The sequence below is a fragment of the Sapajus apella genome, unplaced genomic scaffold (assembly GCF_009761245.1).
Source record: "Sapajus apella isolate SASKATOON/1434 unplaced genomic scaffold, GSC_monkey_1.0 scaffold367, whole genome shotgun sequence".
Lineage (NCBI taxonomy): Eukaryota > Metazoa > Chordata > Mammalia > Primates > Cebidae > Sapajus > Sapajus apella.
The window spans coordinates 17,383-40,440 of record NW_022437306.1 but is presented as its reverse complement, the minus strand read 5'-3'; the positions used below and the strand labels follow the sequence as shown (position 1 = coordinate 40,440).

Sequence of the window (23,058 nt, the reverse complement as noted above, 5' to 3'; positions counted from 1 at the left end):
GTGTTCAATGACTAAAGCATCGATCAGGGGAGTACATGCCTTCTAAGAGTGAATGTCTACATTATGGGTGGAAATCCTCTTTTTGTCCTGGCCTTGAATAGTCCTGGACAAGTAGACCTTTCTACCCTGAGGTCCAGCTCCTCAGGGTAGAAAGTGCAGCACTGACCTCTCTATGAAAATGACCAGGACAACAGAAACAAAAAAGTAAGAAAAAAAAGTGAAGGAAAGAAAAGGTGTACTACGTGGCTCAAATACATTGAGCTTACCGTGAAAACTCACCTTTTGGAGATAGAGAGAAGATAAGGTGCAAGGTAGAGAGACTAAACTGTTCATTTCCAGGTTTTCAAATGGAATCTTGACCGGATTTGGGTCTCAATTAACAAAATTCAAGGACAGCTGAGCCCATAGCAGGTGTTACTGAGGATACAGGTCCCACAGTGATGCTCAGTGGCAAAAAGGGGGTCTGCAGCTGCAGGTGCCTCTCACCTGTGACCCTGAGGAAGGTGAAGCAGCATACTGGGCACAGTGCTGAGTTTGGGGGTGCAGGGAATCAGATCAGAGCAGCCCAGAGGAAGGCTGTGTCTGCTCACAGAAACATATCTCACAGGTCCTGTTAGAGCAGAATAAAGAGATCCTAAGTAGCCACCTACTGGCCATTCAAGATCTGGTTCTTCCTTTCATGTTTTCTGTCACTTATATCACACAATCCCACCTCCCCGTACACAAGCTTTCAGACACGGGGACATGCACACGCACACGTACAACACATACATCCTCAGTCTCCACCTCACAACACCCCCCCTTACTACACGTGCGTGCACATGCTTCCACACATATAAACATACAAACATACACATAGGTACATGCATGTACACACACACATTCTGAAGTGCAGACTCCAAACTCTAAGAGACCGGGTTTAGTCTCTGAGGCTAAAGCTGCTCAGATTGACATGCACAGGCCATGGAACCAAATTTTTGCACCAAGGCCCCCTTGGAGAGGCTCTATTGCCCCCAATTTACAGTTGAAAGACAGAGGCCATGAAGGGTGAAGTCATTCACTAATGATCCCACAGCTAGTTGGTGGCACCATTGAGACTGCAGCTCCCAACAGACAGCACATTGGCCTGCTCTATTACCCGAAGTCCATAATGCAGAGTTTTCATCCCTGCAAAGAGGACAGCTACATCTGGGTTCTATGTCCCAGGTTGCTCCAAGGTTAGGACCTGTTGAGCTTTCTCCAAAAGGGTCCAGAGAACGATAAGCCTCCTCAGGGCTGTGAGCCTCCTAGAGGTCAATGTCCCTCAAGGGATCAAAGGAGCCTGAGTAGCTAGGGAAGTGAAAAGATCCCAGCTCTGTGCTATCTGGAGAAAGCAACACCCCAGGGCAATGAGCTACCCCAAACCTGTGTGGCTGTGACATAGAGGCATCCTTTGGGTTGATACTTCAGACCTCTGACAATTCTCCAATCCAGCGGCTGCGCTGAAACACCTGTTCTTCATGTTCATGAAGGCCCCTATCTCTCTGCCTGTCTCCCATCTGCTTGACTGTTACCAGTAGTAAACATGGTCATGTCTAAGCATTATTTGTCCCCTAGAATATCGTGGAATACAAAACCTCTATTATAAAACCAGGTTCTGTAGGTATCTTAAGTATTTTCTTTCAGGCCAATTCCCTTGCCCCCCTACTTTTTAGCAGAGTTAAGTTAATTCCTGTGTTAAAAAATTAAATCATTAGTCAGGGGAGTACATGCCTTCTAAGAGTGAATGTCCATATTACGGATGGAAATCCTGTTTTTGTCTGTCCTGAGTATAGGACAGGTAAGGCTGGACTCAGAGTAAAGGAGAAGAAAAATGGTTCTGCAGTTCTTCAGGCTTTATTTTAAATGGCAGTAGGTTTTTGAAGTCAAAAGGACAATAGATAATGGGCACCTTGCTGCAGTTAGAGAAAAAAAGGAACGGGAAAGGTATTTTCTTTTAAATGATTATTTACAAACACATTAATAAACAAATTATTTTCCATAATGTCAGTGAAGTTTTCTTTCTTTCCTTTTTTTTCTTTTTTCTTTTTTTGCTACTGAGTCTCACTCTGTTGCCCAGGCTAGAGTGGGCATAGCTACTCTTAGCAGGTGGTCACTGCTAAAATGTTCCCAGGAGTTTGAGTAGGACAGCTCGGCTCACTGCAACCTCTGCTGTCCGGGTTCAAGTGATTCTTGTGTCTCGGCCTCCTGAGTAGCTGGGACTACCAGCACCTGCTGCCACATCCGGCTAATTTTTGCACTTTTAGTAGAGAATGAGTTTCACCATGTTGGCCAGGCTGGGCTCGACCTCCTAACCCGAAATCATCTGCCCACCTCAGCTTCCCAAAGTGCTGGGATTACAGGCGGGAGCCACCATGCCCAGCCCAGTGGAGTTCTCTAGAAATACTTCTGCCAGAAATAAGTGAGAAACATGATGATTGGCAGCAGAGTTTGTCCAAGGCTGAGCAATGGGCTCCCGACAGGTCCTGAGAAGATGGGCCACCGGGCATCCTTTGGCTGGAGCAGTGCTCGGCTCTGCCTGTCACACCACAGGGCCTGGACAGTGGCTTTTAAACCACCCATTTCTCTTTTCAGATTTTCTGCTCACCCAATTAATTTTGGGGTCAGAGAAGGAAGGAGACTCAAGATGTCAACTTCTCTAATTGATGAGGACTCTGGGTGATCAAACACGTGACAGAATTCATGGAAAATGGTTAGAACTGGAATAAAAATGTCCCAAATTGTTTCTTGAATCATTGCTAAAGACTCAGTGAGACAATGCTGGAGAGATGTAGGCTGGGAAGCAATCGTGGAATGCTATCTGCAAACTCAGCAACGTCTAGTGAGAAATAGAGAAGCAGTATGAATACAGATGGTTTAAAACCTGGTGCTAAATGGCCCTGACCAGGGCAAAATGAGGGCCATGAAAGGTGGAATCACTGATGTAGGAAGTTCAGTCCCTCCCAGTCTCCCTGTTAATTCACCAAGTCAAATAAATATTATAGATGTTACAGATCTGCTTGAGATCCTCTCCTTTTCGTAAGGCAGAGTAAGTAAGAGATACACTATATTTGTTTCACTGCAAGGAAAGAAGAAACTGATATACATATCGAACACCTCAACCTCTCCACTGTATTCTAAGGGTCTGGCTTCTATTCTACTCTCTAAAAGCAATAGCATGACTTGATGCTCTGTAATTTTGTAGGAGTCACAAAAAATAAAGACAGGAGTTTGGACTGGCACAAAGAGTTTAGAAGCCCACACAATCCCATTTATAGTAGCTCTCAAAAATGAAATTCTTAGAAGTAAATTTAACCAAAAAGGCAAAAGATCTGTACACTGAAAACTATAAATATTCATGAATAAAACTGAAGAAGACACAAATAAATGGAAAGATATCTTGAGTTCATGGATTCGAATAATGACTATTATTAAAATGTCTGTACTGCCCAAATTGATCTGTAGATCCCCATCAAAATTCCAATGCAAGTTTTCATGGAAATTAAAAGACTACTAAAATTGGTATGAAATCAGAATTGGCTCTGACTCACTAAAGCAGTCTTGAGCAAAACTAACAAAGCTAGAGTCATCATGCTCTCTGATTTTAAAATGTATTATAAAGTTACTGTAAGCAAAACAACATGGTCTGGCATAAAAAGACACAATAACCAAAGGAAAGGAGTAGAAAGCCCAAAACTAAACCCAGGTATTTATGGTCATTTGATCTTCAACACAGATGCCATGAACACACAATGGGGAAAGGACTTTCTCTCCAATAAAAGGTGTAAGGAAAACTAGTTATCTACAAGCAGAAGAATGAAATTGGACACTTATCCCATACTGTACACAAAACTGAAAATGGATTAAAAATTTACATAAAAGATCTGAAATTGTAAATCTACATGAAGAAAACATGAGGGAAAATCTTTATGACATTTCTCTGAGCAGCTATTTCTAGGACAGGACTCCAAAAGCATGGACAATAAAAGCAAAATAGACAAAAAAGGTTATATCAACTAAAAAACTTCTGCACAGAAACGAAACGAAGTGCAGAGATGGCCCAAGGACTAGGAGAAAGTATTTGCAAACCATATATCTGACAAGGGGCTAATATCTCAAATATGTAAGGAGCTCAGACTACTCAATAAGAAGTAAACAATATCTCAATTTAAAAATGGGCAATGGATCTGGCCCACAGATATATGAAAACATACTCAACATCACCAATTATCAGAGAAACGCAAATTAATGCACACTGTGGTAATCATCTGTCAGAATGGCTTTTAAGAAATAGACAAATAATACCTGTTGGTGAGGATATAAAGGAAAAAAAAACGCTTGTACACCATTGGTGGAAATGCAAATTAGTATAGCCATTTTGCAAAATAATATGGAGTTTCCTCAAAGCACTAAAAATAGAATTACCATATGATCCAGCAATCCCACTTCTGGGTATATCTCCAAAGAAATTGAAATCACTGCATCAAAGAAGAACCTGCACTCCCATGTCCTTTGCAGCATTACTCAAAATAAGCAAGATATGGAATCAGCCTAAATGTTCTTCAGTGGATGAATGGATGAAGAAAATATGGTATATATGCAAGTTGGCACACTATACAGCCTTAGAAAAGAAGGAAATTCTTCAATCATGACAACGTGGATGGAACCAGAGAACGACGTGCTAAATAAAATAAACCAGGCACAGAAAGACAAATACTATATGATACCACTTATATATGGAACCAGAGCATAAACGTGGTTATCAGAGGCTGGGGGTGGGTGAGAGGGAAGGACAGGAAAAGGGCAGATGTTGAGCCAAGGATACAAAGTTTCAGTTACGCCCCGGAGTAAGTCTTGGTGATCTCTGGCACTTAATAGTAATCTATTGTATATTTCAAACTGCTAAAGGAATCGATGTGTAATTCTTCTAAAAAAAATTAAGTTGGAGGCTGGGCATGGTGGCTGATGACTGTAATCCCAGCACTTTGGGAAGCTGAGGCAGTCAGATCACAAGGTCAGGAGTTTGAGACCAGCCTGGCCAAAGCAGTGAAACCCCGTCTCTGCTAAAAATACAAAACTTAGCCAGGCATGGTGGCATATGCCTGTAGCCCCAGCCTGAGGAGGCTGAGGCAGGAAAATCGCTTGAACCCAGGGGGCAGAGGTTGCAGTGACCTGAGACCACGCCATTGCACCTCAGCCTGGGTGACAGAGTGAGACTCTGTCTCAAATAAAATAAAATAAAATAAAATAAATTGGTTAAATTGGTGAGGTGATGGCTATCTTAATTACCTTGATCAGGTATTTCTACTATGTGGATATCAATCTAAGCATCACATCATACCCTATAAATATACACAAAAATTATTTTCAATTAAAAATAAATAAATTTTTAAAAAATTAAATGAAAATTCAAATGCAGAGGCCCCCCAAGGGCCCACTGAGCACCAGAGGATTTGGATCAAGTGTGGTAATATTATAGAAGTATGCAGTAATATCTTCAAAATCTATAAGATATAGTCTCTTTCTTTTAAGAGAAAGGGGTCTCACTATGCTGTCAGGCTGGTATCGAACTCCTGGGCTCAGATGATCCTTCCACTTCAGCCCCTCAAGTAGCTAGACCTACCATCCTGGCTTAAGATGCATTCTTTGACACAGCAATTCTAGTTCTATATACTTTATCCATATAGGTAAGAGGACATATATTAAGATAATCACTGGAACTTGACTTGTTATTGTAAAAGTTTAAGAATAACCAAATGGTAACAATTTTGTAATATTTTATCAATAGAAAAAAATAAGTGATGGCATATACAAACCTTGGAATAGTATAAGGCTATTAAAAATTATAATAGCATTCCATGTGTTTTGATATACAAAGTGGCCATGATACAGGAAAAAAAAGCAAAGTGTGAGTACTATGTGTAACTGTTAATAATGCTGGTTTCCTGGGTCAGAGCTGAAGGCCTGGGGGCAGGAATGGGAGCTCATTACTTCTTCTACCTTTTGAATGTTGTTCCTTGTTCATGATTTAAAATCTTCCATAACTAAAGAAAAATAAAAGATCTCAGAAGCGGGCTTTAGGTGCCTAAATTATTTTGGTATTCCTCAAAGTGGAGAGAAGTACCTGGTACGCATTTTACGTAATGCATTCAGCTCACACTGACTTCTTGAAATAAATCCGAATTTTGATTTTAATCTGATCAACGTGGCCTACTATTCTCCTGAACTCATGTCCCCCATAGCCTGACAAGGCTGTCCTCTCCACATTGGCCCCAGCAGGACACAACTCACCTCAAGACCTCAAAAGATATTACTAATCTACATGAGGTTAGTAATATCTTTGAATCCTGCAATGCATTAACTCTCTATTCCACTGGGACCCGAGTCTGACCCCAGAGAGTCATCCAGAGGGTACCAGGGACCATCTTCAGAAAACAAGAGGCATTTAATCACCAAACTTATTGAATGAAAGCACTGTTGTTTTTCTTTTTTGAACACATAAAGTAAATACTCAAGCAGATGGGAAACAGAACATGATAGTAGTGTCCTTATCATCATTAACAGCTTGGATCAAGAACAGGCACTAAGCACACAGACTCAAGCGGTGATGAAAGCTGGGACAAAGAAGGGCATCAAAGGGATCTTGAGGGCAAAGGTGGCCCTTCCCCTCCCAAGCACATGCCCACCTCCTCTGACTGCAGCTTCTGTCTCAGCCCTTCTCCCAGCAGAGCTATAAATCCAGGCTGACTCCTCACTCCCCACGTATCCACTCCTGCTGTCCCTCCTCCAGGTGACCCCAGCCATGAGGACCCTTGCCATCCTTGCTACCATTCTCCTGGTGGCCCTGCAGGCCCAGGCTGAGTCACTCCAGACAGGAGCTGATGAGGCTGTAACCCAGTACCAGCCTGAGGAAGACAACAAGGACGTTACAGTCTCCTTTGCAGGAAATGGACTCTCTGCTGTTATGGCCTCGGGTAGGAGACATCAATCTCACAGATTTGCAGAATCTAGAAAGAAAGGACTGGAGGAGACCGGTGCTGGGGTCAAGAATGGAAAGGTCTACCTCACTGGAGTGACTTTACTTAATCTTCCTGGACCTTGATTTTCTCATCTATAAATTAAATAGTGAGAACCAAATACATTTAAACGGTTTTCTTTCTTCAAAGACTTTTAGTTCCAAGATATTTCTGTGACATTTGCTACTTTTAGGATAGAAAGAGCTACACTGACTAACTATTTGTGGGTCTAAATGGGTAGACTTGGTTATAGAGAGAATATTTTACTTCGTCCATTGGAGAAGATTTTAGAACCTGGAGAGGAAACTATGGGTGTTTTGATGTAGGCTAATAAGTTTGATTAAATCTTTCTACAATACATACTTAGATCCAAACATCGTGTCTCATACATATAGACAATTATTATTTGTCAATTAAAATAAGTAAATAAGTAAAATGTCAATAAAAAAGAGAACGAGGAATTTGAATTTGGAAGGTCTTCAAAGACTCCTAGAGCACCAAAGTATTTGAGCCCATGACACGAGCATGCACAACACAGCATCTCAGAGACAGATCCAGTTGCATCAGGGGCCTTGTTAGGACATGGAGGTCACACATGGAGGTCCAGATGAGAGGTATGGATGAGGCAGAAGGAAGAGTAGGTAACTCTGAGGTTGAGAGGTAGATCGTTGGATCAGAGAGCAGGTGATAAACATGTACTGGATAGACTCAGATGGGGAAAAACTATGATCTTGCATGACTAACACATAGCTAGTAAGATTTCTTGTCATTTACATCAGAGACATGAATTTTCTCCATTCTCACATGACTGGAACTGTGTCTCTTATTTAGGCTATTGCAGTTAGTCTGGCTCTGCCTGTCCTTTCCACCCCCTCCCTTACTGTGCCTGACCTTCTCTTCTTTCCATAGGTTCTCGGGCGAGAGCCATCTGCTATTGCCGAACTGGCTGTTGCGATTACCCTGAGTCCCACGCCGGGAGGTGCACCCAGGGTGGCCGCAGCTACAGGCTCTGCTGTCGCTGAGCTTCCCAGATAGAAACCAAACCACTGCAAGATTCCATCCAAGGTCCTGGCAAAGGAAAAACATTTTACTCTGTGTACCTTGTGTCTTTCTAAATTTCTCACTCCAAAATAAAGCTCAAGCATTAAACTCAGTGTGTTTGACCTTTTCAATTTTCTTTTCTTTTTTTCTTCTTGATTTTTATATGGTGGTTTGTATGGTTTCTTTGTATAGAGAATTCTGATCCACATCAAGTTAACTGGACTTTGCACTCCAATGACGCACAATTTGAGCATCACAGAGCAATAACAAAATAGCAGAAATGAATATAACTGGGCTTGTTGTTGTTTGAGATGGTGTCCCACGTTGCCACCACAGCTGGAACACGGTGCAATCTCGGCTCACTGCAGCCTTGACCTCCTGTGTTCAAGTTATCCTCCAACGTCAGCCTCTTGAGTAGCTGGGACTACAGGCATGTGCCACCACACCCTGCTAACGTTTTGTATTTTTTGTAGAGTCAGGGTTTCACCGTGTTGCCAGGTTGGTAGTGAGCTCCTGAGCTTAAGGCATATGCCCTCCTCAAAGCGCTCGGATTACATGCTTGAGCCACTGTGCCTAGCAAGATATGTGTTAATTGGAATAGTTTGAACTTTACAAATTCAGTGCATTCCTAATGATACCCCAAAAATAGAAGTTACTATGATGAGAGGCAAAAAGTGGTTGTTGGCTCAACAGAAAGATAGATCTAAGAGGCTATGTTTATTTGTCCTTTAATTTTAAAAAGTAGTCTAGATCTCCTGACCTCATGATTCGTCCGCCTTGGCCTTCGAAAGTGCTGGGATTACAAGGATGAGCCCCCGCATCTGCCCATGTTTATCTATTCTTTAAGGTATTAGATGTGTTTAGAAACAATCAGGCATGATAAATACATTGCATCAACATAGATGAAGATCATTTAAATAACTACCTTTGTAGATAATTTAAATAACTACCTGGGGTCTCCGCTAAAATTTCACTTTGTCACTGCGGTCTTCCCTGATTTCTCAATTCTAAATTGCAGCGGGCTTCCTGGGCAATCTCCATCCCACTTGTTCTCTTTATTGCTAACTGTGGAATTGTAACCATCTCACATTCTGTACACTTCGTTCACTCTCTGTAACATTTCCCTCCCTACTCTAGAAGGGAAGGGCATGTTCTGCGCATTGTCACACCACAGTGTCCAGATGACTGGCTAGCACATAGTAGGAGATCAATAAATTAATTAGGATAAAATTAATTAATTACATCCAATATTACATAATGATATAAAATTGGGTTATTACTAAAATGTATAGAAAAAAATGAAACCTACAGAGGCAAAGCAGTCCATATATCAAGTTCCTGGGACAGTATGAAAAAAAAAGCCAATTAAAAACATTGAAGGCTAAAATATAGAAAAATATCCTTGGGAAAATGTGGTTTCATGAAGCAACAGGAGTTTAGAAGACAGAAAGACACCATTTTGGCTTTGAGCCAAGAAAAGACTGCACGTGAAACATAGAGGTATTTAAGACAAGGGTAGATTAAAAGAAGGGGTAGAGTGGAATGTTTGATGGAGAGAATAATTTCAGGGCAAGAAATATACAGGATCGGGTCGACCTCCACTGATTATAGAGGAATGGGCGTTGCCAGAGAGAAGGACAGAGTCGAATTCAGGCTGATGTGCCGAGAATCATCCATCAGTCCAAGGGAAAGGGGCTGACGAGGATGGAGCATCCCTGCTCTGCTGTGTGGAAAAAGGCACACTGGGAGCACCACCTGCGGCTTCTGCTGCTGCAGTCCAGGGTGGGCACCGACAGCTGCAAACTCTAGGGACAGAGAAAGCAGTGAGAGGGGTGAGGGTCTCCAGACAACCAGGGTAACTTGCTCGCCTCAAGTGAGGCTCAGAGCTGTTCACAAACACTCAATGTTCACTGATGACATATAGGAGATTTTCTACCTCGAACCACTCATGTGGTGGAATCATAAATAAAGAATAAGTCAGATGCCTCATTCCTATAAATGCGATTACCCAAGAGGACAGCAGCCCTGTCTCTGTGAGAGGGTGGGAGCCTAACTCCAGCAAGCGCAAATTAGCAAACACAGATGGCCCAATCACACTGGCCAACTTCCCTCCTAAGGACCTCCACAACTATCCTCCTAGTTCCCCCCGGGGCTGAAATTCTCCTGCCTTTGGCTTGAGGAAAGCTGAGTCCAACGGCTCTTCCTATTACAGCGTTTTGACTCCTATTGCAACAGTCTTCAATAAACGCTTCCTTGACATTTCTTAAAAGTCTTGGTGAAATTTTTATTTTACAAGAACAATATAAACTTGTTTTTCTGTTCTGAACTCTGCTTACAAACAGAAGCAGCATGTAAGGGATTAGAAGAGTACTCGTTTCCTTTTCTGAAGTTCTGTATTTCTTCATTTGCACTAAAAGCCAGATAACTCATAAAGAAACTAAGGGAAAGAGTCTGCTCTAACATTTCCTGGCAGACCACCCTCCTAACCTCTCAGTGCTTTCTGGATGACAGTGACGCCCCCTCCCCTTTGCCCCAGCCCTCGACCCATCGAGGATGACCCTCGGCCATCCACTAAATCCTTCCACCACCTGGAATTCCTCCAGCTTCTGAACATCAACTATGAAGCTCCCCATGCCTGACCTCACCCGCTGTCCTTCCAGCCTCTCATGTAGCCGTCCCTCCTTCCCTGTTGATCAATGAGAGCCTGATGCCCAGCCTGCACCTGGGACCCCTGTCCTCTGCCCTTATATCCTGTCCTTGTGCACTGCACCATCTTTGCCTCAGTTTCTCTGAGTTTGGTATTTTTGATGTTTTTCAGGCATCTTAGTGGGGTCTTGAATTCAAATGTCAAACCATGACAAGCTGAGTTAACATTTTGACTCCTATATCTTGGAATTGAGGGAGAATCCTGGCTTCAGGAAATACTTGTTCCAAGGACTCAAAGCATGCATTACATGGTTGTCTTCACCTTTCCCCCACCTTTCTTTCTCTTGATTTTACTTTGGGCTGTCTCCCCAGGTGACAGCCATGTGAATTGTGGTCATCTCTCTATGACCATCGTAGCTAATCTCCCAAAGAAAATCCTTACTCCTTTCCCTGTTGTCCCACGCCCTCCCCTGAGTCTGTCACTGAGGGCAGAGGTTGGCAACACACCTGGGTCCCATACTGCCCCTGCTCCCCAAGGAAGAATTTAACCTGAGAACAGTTGAAAGGGGTCACTAGGTCCCTGGAAAAAGTCCACAAACCCATTCCCCCACCAGGATGAATTCTGTGTTACAGTTTGGAAATAAAGTGAGAAGATCCATCAATATTTTAGAGAGCCAAAAGTTTACATACAATAAGTGCACAAATCCAACTTCTCTCCACAACAGTGAGAACTTCTCTCCCTGTTCACCTGCTGCTTTGTAAAAAGCCACCACAAAATTTAGAGGATTAAAACAGCACAATAAGGTCTTCACTAATACATTTGCAATGGGTCCCGGCTCCCTCCAAGGGTATCAGAGGAGAGGTTCTGCTGATATCTAAAGATCTCATGGCAGAGACCCTGGTGCACAGGTGGCAGGTGGAGCTGGCTCAGCTGGGAGCTCCGGCGAGACTGAAGGAAGGGACGGTGTGACGTGCTGGGGTTGGATCCTGCTGGTTCATGAGAGAGGCATTTTTTGTGAGATAATTGTTCAATGATCCATAGTTGGGACAATTTTAAGAACAGACATTTTAAAACACTGCAAATCAGAATTTTTTCCCCTAGAAACCTGGTTGTTTTGCATTCTCCAGCCGGTCCTCGAAGGTGAGCTCAGTTCCTCTCCCTGTGCAACACTTAGGCTTCCTCCACGCATGGCGCCTGGGGCTCCAAAATCACCAGCACTCTTAGTCTGTCTCAACTGCTAGCGACATAATGCCATAAACCAAGTTGCTTATAAAAACAGAAATGTGTTTCTCACTGACTGAGAAGTCCAAATCAAGGTGCCAGGAGATTTGGTGTCATGGGAGCTGCCTTTCTGACCCATACATGGTATCTTCTCGCCGTATTCTCATCTGGTGAGAGGGGAGAGGGAGCTCTCTCGGGCATCTTCTATAAGGACACTAATGCTATTCCTAAAGCCTGGGTCCTCCTGAACTCACCTCCCAAAAGCTCCCACCTCTTAATGCTATCAACTAACGGTTTAAGATTTCAACATATGAATTTCAGAGGGACAAAGATATTCAGGTTGCAGCACCATCCAATAGAGAGGAAGTGAAAGATACCAGCTCATTAGGCCCGGTCCCAGAAAGACAGCATGGCACTAAGCCAGGTGAATTCAACTGGTCAAGATGTTACCCAGTCTCAATTCAACAGCAGACAAGTAAACCTCCTTTTTTGTATAAGAGTCAATGATTTAGGGATATATTTTAAACAGCTCAAGGGAGTTATTCCCTCACAGTTTTTTTGTAAAATTGCTGCAGATGCCAACACCAGGCACATGGCCAGCCTGTGAGAGGTGGCTGGGAAGGGTGGACAAAGGAACTCCTGCCTCTCCCAGCTGGATCTGCAGGCCGGGGAGTCTCTGTGTGGCACAGGCAGCACCAGGACCCTCCCTGTGGGACGGTGGACAAAGGGCTGAGGAGAGGGACAGGGCGCTGCAATATGAGGAGCTGGGAGATGGACAGTCCTCAGAGCTCACCCCGATGCAGCCCCCGCCCTGCCCCACGGTAACACGCATGCTGTATTCCATGACTGCCCTTCCCTATCAGGTCAAAACCATGTCCCCAGGGCCCTGCCCAGGGTCCACACATCCTGCGTCTGCTGGGGCCACGGGACACCTTCAGCGTGTGTGACAACATCCTTGCTGCTCCTGGAAGCCTCTCTCCTCTCACAGCCACACCTGCACACCCACCCACAGCTTCCCCAGAATATTTACTCCAGCCTGTTGGTGTCAAGGCTCTTACTGAGAGTCAGCTCCAACCTAGCGCAGGCTCACTTCAATATTCTCTGGACATGTAAATGCATGTGTATGTGAGAACAGCTTCAACCATGACTACACTGGAAGTCTAAACTTGCAGAAATCCATGGAAAAACGGATTGGGGTCAGGGGTCATGGATGGCCACAGCCTCAGAACACAGCACCCCAACCCAAGGGGCTGTCAAGAAAAACAACAGCCTCACCAGAACTAGGGGACTCCAAGGAATCTCACCTTGATGGCGAGGTCACCACTAAGGCAGCCTCTCCTTACTGCAACAGGGTAGCAAGCTGGCCGTCCCCAGGACACGGTGCTGGCCACTTCCAGTACCTGGGCCCCTGCATTGCTGCTCTCTTGGCCCCTGCTTTGTTGAGTACCCTGCAGGTGACTTCATTGAAAGGTATTTTGCTGGGAACACCATTTGTGTTCGTGTAACTCCATTACACCCTCTAATGCAAGGAAACCACAGGGCCTCAGTCACATCGCGAGGCTGCCCTACAAGTTATGCAAAAATTATGGACTTGGGAGACCTGTGCATAACACCACCACCCCCAAATCCAACCAGCTCTCTGAATAATAGCTCTCTCCCGTGTTACTGAGCAAATGCCTATGGATTGGAGTGTGTTGTGTGTGCGGGAGGCTGGTGCAGCTGTAACTTCTGCAGGACACTGGACGTTCCCACAACCACCAGATCTTCCCCAGTACACACACACCCTCCAATTTTGCCTCTACATCCATATCCACTGGGCCCTGCAGGCACCTATTAATGTCCTAGAATCTAAAACTATCATCTGGGGCCCAGTTCCTCAAACAGCCCTAATTTCTTCCTGTGCTGGGATGAGCCCAGCTCCGACTTCCCCCAACGGTGAAATTGCTGGGCCTCCCACAGATGGAAGGGAGGGAGAGCTACTGCAGTGCTGCTGGCCCAACTTTGTCAGGGGTGGGTCTCCTTTCCTGGAATACTGTGTGAGCACTGCTAGGTCACCCTCTGCTGACTGAGGACATCTCAAGGTGAAAACATACTGGAGCCACTAAGGAGCAAAAGAGAAACAGCCCTTGGCACAAACAGATAGCTCTTCAGTGAAAATGCTCTGGCTTCGATGGGGGGTGGGGTGGGGTGAACCAGAGGAGGGCGGTGAGCAGAGGTAAGATCCTCAGGACCACAGGTCATCACAGGTGATGGCTGTTACTTCTCAAGAAGCTGCACGAGCCTGATGGCTAACGAGGGGTAAATATACCCATCCTGTGTTGCATTTGTTCACTGAAAGCTTGTGCAGGAGTAACAGCCTTTACGGAATAGGGCTTGGACTTCAGCATTTTTACTTGAATGGGGGCTGGGAAGAGAGGGGAGAGAGGGGAGCAGACCATCTGAAGCTCCCTTATTGTCTCCAAGCCCTTTGATGACCTTCCTATTCCAGGTACGCCATATATTGGCTTGGTGCCTTGATGACTTCACGGGTTGTGTTATGGATCCTGGTAAGAGTCCCTGTTTCCCGTCCGTCTCTATGTTTACCAACAACCACGTGAACTAGCCTGTGTTATTTTCTATTCCATTTAGCGTAAGCTGGTACCACCTCTTATTTCCCAAAGGTAGATCGTACAATTCCAAAATTTTCCTTTAGGTGAAGACTAGGAAATCAAGACCACTTACCCTTAGGAGAACCTTGTCCTTTGAGATAGATCAGCGTAGCTGAGTAATAGCTCCTGCTTAGGATTTCCAGGTGATAGAGTAATTTTTGTCTTCCCTTGAAAATGTGGGGAAAGTAGTGTGGACAACTTTAATTCTTAATGAAGATGCACAATTTGGGGTGATGGGCTGGGCCTGCTGGCTCACACCTGTAAATCCAGCACTTTGGGAGGCCGAGGCAGGTGGATCAGTTGACATGTGAGACCAGCCTGGCCAACGTTGTGAAATGCTGTCTCTACTAAAAATACAAAAATTAGCCAAATGTGGTGGTGTGCATGTGCAATCCCTGCTACTTGGTAGGCTGAGGCATGAGAATCACTGGAATCCAGGAGGCAGAGGTTGCAGTGAGCCGAGATCATGCTACTACACTCCATCCTGGGTGACAGAGTGAGACTGTCTTGAAAAAATTCAGGGTAAAGAAGACAGGTTTAATTGGAAACCTGGGCCATGGTTCAAAGTTGATAAATGGATGCCAGGTTCAAGTAAATATAAAACAAATGCATTTACACACAAAATTCACACCTCTGGAAATGGCTGAAGCATTTCAGAATTCTTGCACTCTGCACAGCCCTTAGCAATAGGGTTTAACAGAAAGCATTTATGTCCATTGGTTTTCTAAAGAACTGAGAGAAGGAATCTCTATCCTGAGTAATGATGGTCCATGAACAGTAAACCTCCCCTAGGTCAGCCACGGTCTCAGTAAAACAATTGCTGGGACCCACTTCACAGAATTTCTCATTCAGTAGGCCTGGGGTGGGATCCAGGAGTTGGTATTTCTACCATGTTCCCATGTGATGCAGGTGCTTCTGGTTCAGAGTTCTGGGTCTGAGAACACCTGCTGTGGTGTGGGAAATGCATGTGGCGCCCATCAATATGCCTCAGGATTCCCTGGCCTGTTAGTTTCAGAAACCTTCCTCAGACTCTGTTTTATTCACCCACTCCACAGCCATAACATGCGCTTCTCATCACTTGGAGATACTCTCATCTTAAAAATGCAGATTCCAGCATCCCACCCGACTCGCCCCCACGCCTCAATCTTTCTGACTCAGCTTCTCCTGTGCTCTCACGCAATGGCATCAACACCTGCATTCTCTATGAACAGTGCTATTTCCCAATCAGTTGTCCAAACTCTTTTCATTCTTTCACATCCGGCCCTGGTCTATGTTCCATCACTTAATCCTACTGAATGAGAACCTCCTTCCTTTCCCCCCTACTCTCTCATTTCTCTGAGCAAATGCCAAATGCTAAGCCCACATCAATCTTACATCGTTCTCACCTTCACCGTGATGCTGAGAAAAAGCCCCAACCATGTAAATTCAATTAAAGCACAACCAAGTTCTCTGCCCTGCCTAGAAATCTTAAAGTGCTTACTTTTTCAGTCTCAGAAGAGAACAAAATCATATCACATATCCACAATTCTAGAAAATCTTTTTTTTTTTAACAAAAAAAAAACCTCTTCATTCTTATGGAATGTGAAATGGGGGAGGCATTTCATAATTGATGATCACATTAAACTGCAACAACGTACACAACAAAAATAAATAATAGGCCGGGTGCAGTGCTCATACCTGTAATCCCAGCACTTTGGGAGGCTGAGGTGGGCAGATCACCTGAAGCCAAGAGTTCGAGACCAGCCTGGCCAAGGTGGTGAAACCCCGCCTCTACTAAAAATACAAAAATTAGCAGGGCATGGTGGCACTTGCTTGTAATCTCAGCTACTTGGGAGGCCGAGGCACAATTGCTTGAATCTGGGAGGAGGAGGTTGCAGTGAGCCACGATCACACCATTGCACTCCAGCTCGGGCGACAGAGCAAAATTTCGTCTCGCAAAAAACACACAAACAAAAAATGATAATAGTATCGCATGGCATAAAATATTTAACATTTTAGTTGTCCTAAAAGAGCTTTTTGAACAATATATCTTACGGAGAACTTGGGAGTGAAGAACAGCGGTAATAATTGCCTCCACGTTTGAATAAATAAGATTTGCTTGGAAAAACTTAAAGACAAATATCTCTCAGATTCCACGAATGCAGGTCACATAATAAACCACATTTAATGTAGCAATATAACACAATATCCATCATGCCAAGCACATTTCATTTTATATTTGGTCCCAAACCTCTAGTGAACCATATATAGAGAAGGGAAATGCATTTGGTAACTTCTCAAAAAATTGGTTATACCAGTTTCTTGTGTTATTTTGTTTTTTAAAGCTACATTATTGACATATAATTCACATGCTGTACAGTTCACACATTTAAAGTGCAGGATTCAGTGGTGTTTAGTATGTTAGCAGATATGTGCAATGGGAACCACAGTCAAATTAATTTTCATCACTTCATAGAGAACACAAGGTCTTTCCATTCCTCTCTTCCTCTATTTCCATCCCTCTACCTCTGAGCAACCACTAAGCTATTTTCTGTCTCCATAGACATGCCTATTCTGGATATTTTGTATAAACAGAACCATATAACACATGGTCTTTTGTGTCTGACTTCTACTTTCCCACGAGTGTTTGTGTGGACATCTGTTTTTATATCTTGGGTATATACCTAGGAGTGGAATTCCTAGCTCACAGGGTAATTCTATGTTTAACTTACTAAGGAATCTCCAAACCTGTTTCCCTCAGAAACTGTCTCATTTTACACCCCCACCAGCAGTAAATTTCTCCACGTGTCCTCGAGAGCTTTTGTCTCTTATCTGCCTTTTTGATTCTAGAAAACCCTGGTGGATACAAAGTCGTATTTCACTATGGTTTGATTTGAATTTCTCTAATAAATAATGATGTCAATAATTTTTTCATGTGCTTATTGACCATCTGTATATCTTCCTTAGAGAAGTGTCTATAGAGATCCTTTGCCCGTTTTTGTTTATTTAGTTTTAAGTGTTTAGTCATCAGAAGTCTGCATATTTTCTGGATACATGTCTTTCATGAGCTATGTGATCTGTAAGTATTTTCTCTCATTCTGTGAGCTGCGTTTTCACTTTCTTGATAGTGTCACTTGAAACACAAAAGGTTTTAATTGTGATAATAGCCAATTAACTTGTTTTTTCTTTTGTTTCTCATGATTTTGATAGTATATCTAAGAATCCATTGCCAAACAGGGATTATGAAGGCTTGCACATATGTTTCCTTATAAAAGTTTTATGCTTTTAGATTTTACATTTAGATTTCTAACCCACTTTGAATTATCTTTTAAATATAGTGTGAGACAGGGTCGAACTCATTCTGATGCATGTGGCCATCTAGTTTGCCCACCACTTGTTGAAAAGAATTTTCTTTCCTCCATTGAATGGTTTTGGCACCATTGCAGAAAATCAGTTAATAACCATAGACATATTTTTATTTCTGGACTATCAATTCTCTTCCACTGCTCTATGTCTACCTCTATAGCAGTATCACCCTGTCATGATTACCATTTCTTCCTAGGATCTTTTGAAAACAGGAAGCTTTTCTTCTTTTTCAAGATTATTTATCTATTCTGGGACCCTTGCTATTCCATATAAATTTTAGAATCCCCTGGTCAGTTTCTACAAAGAAGTTGTTAGGGATTCTGAAACAGACCAAGCTGAATCTGTAGATCAGTTTGGAGAGGATTGACATCTCACATTGTCTTACAATCCATGAGTATATGATCTTTTTTCAGTTATTTAGATATTCTTAAAAATTTTTTTCAATTCTGTGGTTTTCAGAGTGTAAGTTTTGCACATTTTTGTTAATTCTACAACTAGGTATTTTCTTTGTGATGCTATTTTAAAAGGAGATTCTCAGCTTCGTTTTTGAAAAGCTTGTTGTGAAAGAAAAAATACAATTGATTTTTGTGCACTGGTCTTCTATTTTTCAACCATGCTAAACTCATTTATTAATTCTAATATTTTTAAAATAAATTGTTCTGGATTTTTCCATATAAAAGATCATGTCTTTGCACACAGAGATTATTTTACTTCTTCTTTTCTAACCTGGTTGTCATTTAATTTTTTCTTCTTGCCTTACTGCCCTAGAACCTCCAGTACAATGTTGAGCAGAAGTGCTGAGTTCAGATACCCTTGGCTTGTTTCTGAGCTCAGTAGGAAAGCATCCCATTTTTTTTTTAAACCATCGAGTATGATGTTTGTTGTGGGTTTGTCATAGATGTCCCTGGTGCCAAAAAAGTTGGGGACTTCTGCCTTAACAGATTGAGAGAGTCCCCTCAAGCCCAGTGAGTGTTTTCATGCCTAATGGTGTCTCATATTTCTCTATCTGTATTCATATTCCTTTGTTCTTTTTTCTCTGTTCTCTGGACTGTATAATCTTTTATCAATCTGTACATACATTTCCTAATTCTTGGTTCTACTAGTTTAAGTATACTATTGAGTAGCTGTTAATAAAAATTACACTTCAATTATTGTGCTTCTTAATTCCAAAATGTCATGTGTTTCTTCATAACTTCACATTATTATATTCTGCATTTAAAAAGGTATTGTCATCACAGTTTCCTTTAATTATGTAATAATGGTTTCTTTTAGTTCTTTAGTCATATTTATTCATACTTATTTTTTTCTATTGTTTTCAGATATTTAGATTTTTGCTTTTATTACATGTATCATTTACAAACATTTTCTCTCTCTTGCTAGGTTGCCTTTTTGCTCAGTTAATTGTTTCCTTTGCTCTGCGGATGTTTCACAGTTAAATGAAATCCGCTTTGTTTATTTTTGCTTTTGTCACCTCTGCCTTTAATGTAATACCCAAGAAATAATCTTCCAGTTCAATGGCAGGAAGCTTTATCACTGTGTGTTCTTCTAGTAAGCTTTATGATTTCCAGACTTATATTTAGGTCTTCGATTCATTCAGAGTTGATGTTTATATACAGTGTGAGATAAAGGCACAAATGCATATATACACCAAATTATCAGCAGTGTACTTTCAACAGATATACTTTCTAATTGTCACTCCTCTCCATACAGCTGGAAATAAAAAGAAACACATTTTTAACCTTATTCAGACCAACTCTTTACCTAGTATCACACTGAACTTATTTCACTGACAGCCTGCTGAGGTCATTGTCCTCTCCACACTAGCAGCAGCAGGAGACTATTCTTCCCAGAACCTCAAAAGCCTCCTTCATGAGGGTGAAAATGCCCCAAAATCCTGCAATAAATTACTCTCCACTGAACCACTGGGGTTCAGGTCTGGCCTCAGGGTCTAGACCACCGGAGAACAGCAGGGCTCCTCTTCAGAAAATAAGAGCCATTTATTGCCCAAACTTATTAAATAAGAGGACTGCTTCTTTTCTTTTTTGAACATTCAGAAGTAAATGTTCCAGCAGGTGAGACATAGGAAACTATAGCAAGGTCCTTATTATCACTATTAGCTTGGACCCAGAACAGGCACTCAATAAACAGACTCGTGCTATGATGAAAACTGGGAGAACAGAGGAGCATCAAAGGGATCTTGAGGGCAAAGGTAGCCCTTCCTTTCCCCAATCACATGCCCCAGCTCCTGTCACTGCAGCATCTGTCTCTGAGCCTTCTTCCAGCAGACCTATAAATCCAGGCTGGCTCCTCTCTCCCCACACATCCCCTCCTGCTCTCCTTTGTCCAGGTGACCCCAGCCATGAGGACCCTCCTCCTCCTCGCTGCCATTCTCCTGGCACCCCTCCAGGCTTGAGCCACTGCAGGCAAGAGCTGACTATCTGCAGCCCAGGAGCAGCCTTGGGCAGATGACCAGGACTTTGCCATCTCCTTCACACGATACACAAGCTCAGGTTTTAGAGCTTCAGGTGAGATACTTAAGTATTGCAGAGCTAGGGGCCTGGAGAAGAAAAACCAGGCACCTCTAGAATCAGACCCAACAGCTGGCTTTTTCTTTTATGTGATCACCTCCCCAGGCCTCAATTTCCTCAAGTGTAGACTGAAAAGACAGAATCAGATGATATTAAATGGACATTGATCCTCCAAAGATATGTGATTCTGTGAAAAGTCAGTGAAATTCAGTCATCTTATGCTATGTGGGAACATACTGGGGAGTCTCTCTGGCATCGAGGATGAGAACCCACTTGGAAAGATGCATCTTTCACTTTATTAGAGGAGCTTCACAAATGGGAATGGACCTGACAATGTGTTCAAAGGTGTGTGTGAAGAAACAGCATCATAAAAAAGGTGAGCAAATGAGAACAGACCTCTCATGCTGCCTGCGACCAGCACTGCGATGTGCATTGATTCCTCCTATTGGTTGGGCTGATCTTGCTGCTGCTGTGATGTGGCCATATCATGATGAATGCAATCAGCCCTTTAAGTAATTGCACGGGGATTCTCCTTACCACTCACGTCTGACCCCAGTCCTAATGCCTGAAGTTTCTCTGTGTCTCCAGGCTTAATGAGGGCTTGGTCTGCTATTACAGAATATCAGGTTGTCATTTTTCCAAATACTGCTATGGGACTTGCACCAGTAGTGGGATCTGATAATTTTTCTGCTGCCTCTGACATGGAGCATGGAGGAAAACGAGTTCATAATTTGCTTTGAGATCTAGAGGAGAACTGTTATTACTACTTTACCTTGTCTTCAATTTTCTTATTCCAAATAAAGTCTTTGTAGCAAGTTCTCTGTGCTTGTACCTGTTTGATGTCTAATGCATCTCTTAGTGAAGATTCTTTGGGATGCAAGTACCAGAATCCTAAATGAGGTTTTTAAACAAAATACAATTCCAAATTCTAGGAATACCAAGTACAAACATTGGCTTCAGACACAAATTGATTTACAAGCACAAATAATGCTGCCCATCTCTCTTTCTATTTCTCTGTCTTTTCTCTGCCTCACTTTGATTGGATTCACTCAAAGGTAACTCCTATGTGTTAGAAAAAACAATCATTGTCAGCCTCTAGTTTACACGATCATAACATCGCTACATCTTAGGAAAAACCACTATGTTCTTTCCTGAAGTGTGGGAGTTTCATTGAACAGACCCAGATCATATATCTGCCTTTGGAGACCTGGGGTCATCACAGCTCTATTGAGACAATTTAATTGAGATTGGAATGAACAGTTAAGAAAGCTGTAATGGACCAGGTGTGGTGGCTCAGGCCTGTAATCCCAGTACTTCGAGAAGCTGAGATGGGTGGATCACCTGAGGTCAGGAGTTCAAGACCAGCCTGGCCAACATGGTGAAACCCTGTCTCTGTTAAAAATACAAAAATTGGCCTGTAATCCCAGATACTTGGGAGGCTGAGGCAAGAAAATCACTTGAACCTGGGAGGCAGAGGTTGCAGTGAGCCAAGATCATGCAATTGCACTCCAGCCTGGGTGACAAGAGTGAAACTCTGTCTCAAATATAAAGCTGTAATGAGTACAGTAAAGAGCATAGGAGCACCACACTGCAGCAGACTCGTCATCAATATTTACCACCTTTACCGGGGAAAATCTTGATTTCATGTTCATAAAGTTGTTTTCACACAAACAAAATGCAGATTCCTCAACTGTATCCTGCAAAATGCACCCTTGAGACAGAAGAAGAGGGATATAGGGTAATCAAGGGTTAAGGCAGAAGCAAAAGAACAGCAGGTGCAGCCAGAACCAGGCAAGATTAGGCAGCATACCAAATTCTTTTAGCTTAATAAAAACTCTAATTGGGGGGCTCTTGAGCCGCTTGCTTGAACTGGCTCCCACTGGTGGAGTGTTAATAAATCTGTACTCTTGTGACTGCGTTCTCATGTAGCTTTGTTTTTCTTTCGTTGCTTCGTTATTTTGTTGCTTTGTTTGTGTGTTTTGTTGAATTATTTGTTCAACGCACCAAGAACCTGGACAATTCACAGTCAAGAGCTTCCATCTGGTAACACTCTCTTGGGTTCCCTCAAAACTGCAGAGGACCTGATTCTACCTGAAAATGCAGTTTTAAAGGGGCACCGGGAAAACAAGCGAGGGAAAAGTTCTCCAAGTAATCTGCGTCCCTGCTGGTGCTGCAGGGCGCTGAGGTTCTGATACCCAGAACGTCCTGCACATCAGTGGGTGAGCAGGAAACCAGGTCTGGGGAAAGGGAATGAACCAGGAGCACCCTCTGAGATGCTCAGAGCATTTGCCCGGAAGGCCACAGCGCCCCCTGCTGTCCTGCCTCCACCTGCATCCTCCCCACCAGGCACAGCACAGGTGGGGTCTGCACCTTCCTGAGCCTGTCTTCCTCCTCCCCTCCAAGAGGACAGGGTCACTGCCTGAGCCCAGTGTCCCTGAGGGCCAGGCTGACATCTTGCTGGGGTGAGATGTGACCCTTCCTCCTGTCTGTCCTCTCTTTCTTTCTCTGGGCACCAACTGAACCTTGAACACTAGTTCAACATATCCTGCAAATAGCCTCTGAGGACATGACCACAAACCCCCGGGAAGAATTCC

General features: G+C 43.1%; 1 protein-coding gene across 1 annotated transcript; it reads left to right on the top strand.

Annotated features, from left to right (window-relative positions):
- The first annotated feature begins 6,760 nt into the window (after positions 1–6,760).
- On the top strand, positions 6,761–8,185 carry DEFA5 (defensin alpha 5). Its single transcript, XM_032272236.1, has 2 exons — positions 6,761–6,992; positions 7,944–8,185. Exons 1-2 carry the CDS (start codon positions 6,821–6,823, stop codon positions 8,054–8,056), a joined length of 285 nt encoding a protein of 94 aa, XP_032128127.1. The 5' UTR covers positions 6,761–6,820; the 3' UTR covers positions 8,057–8,185.
- Positions 8,186–23,058: the final 14,873 nt, after the last annotated feature.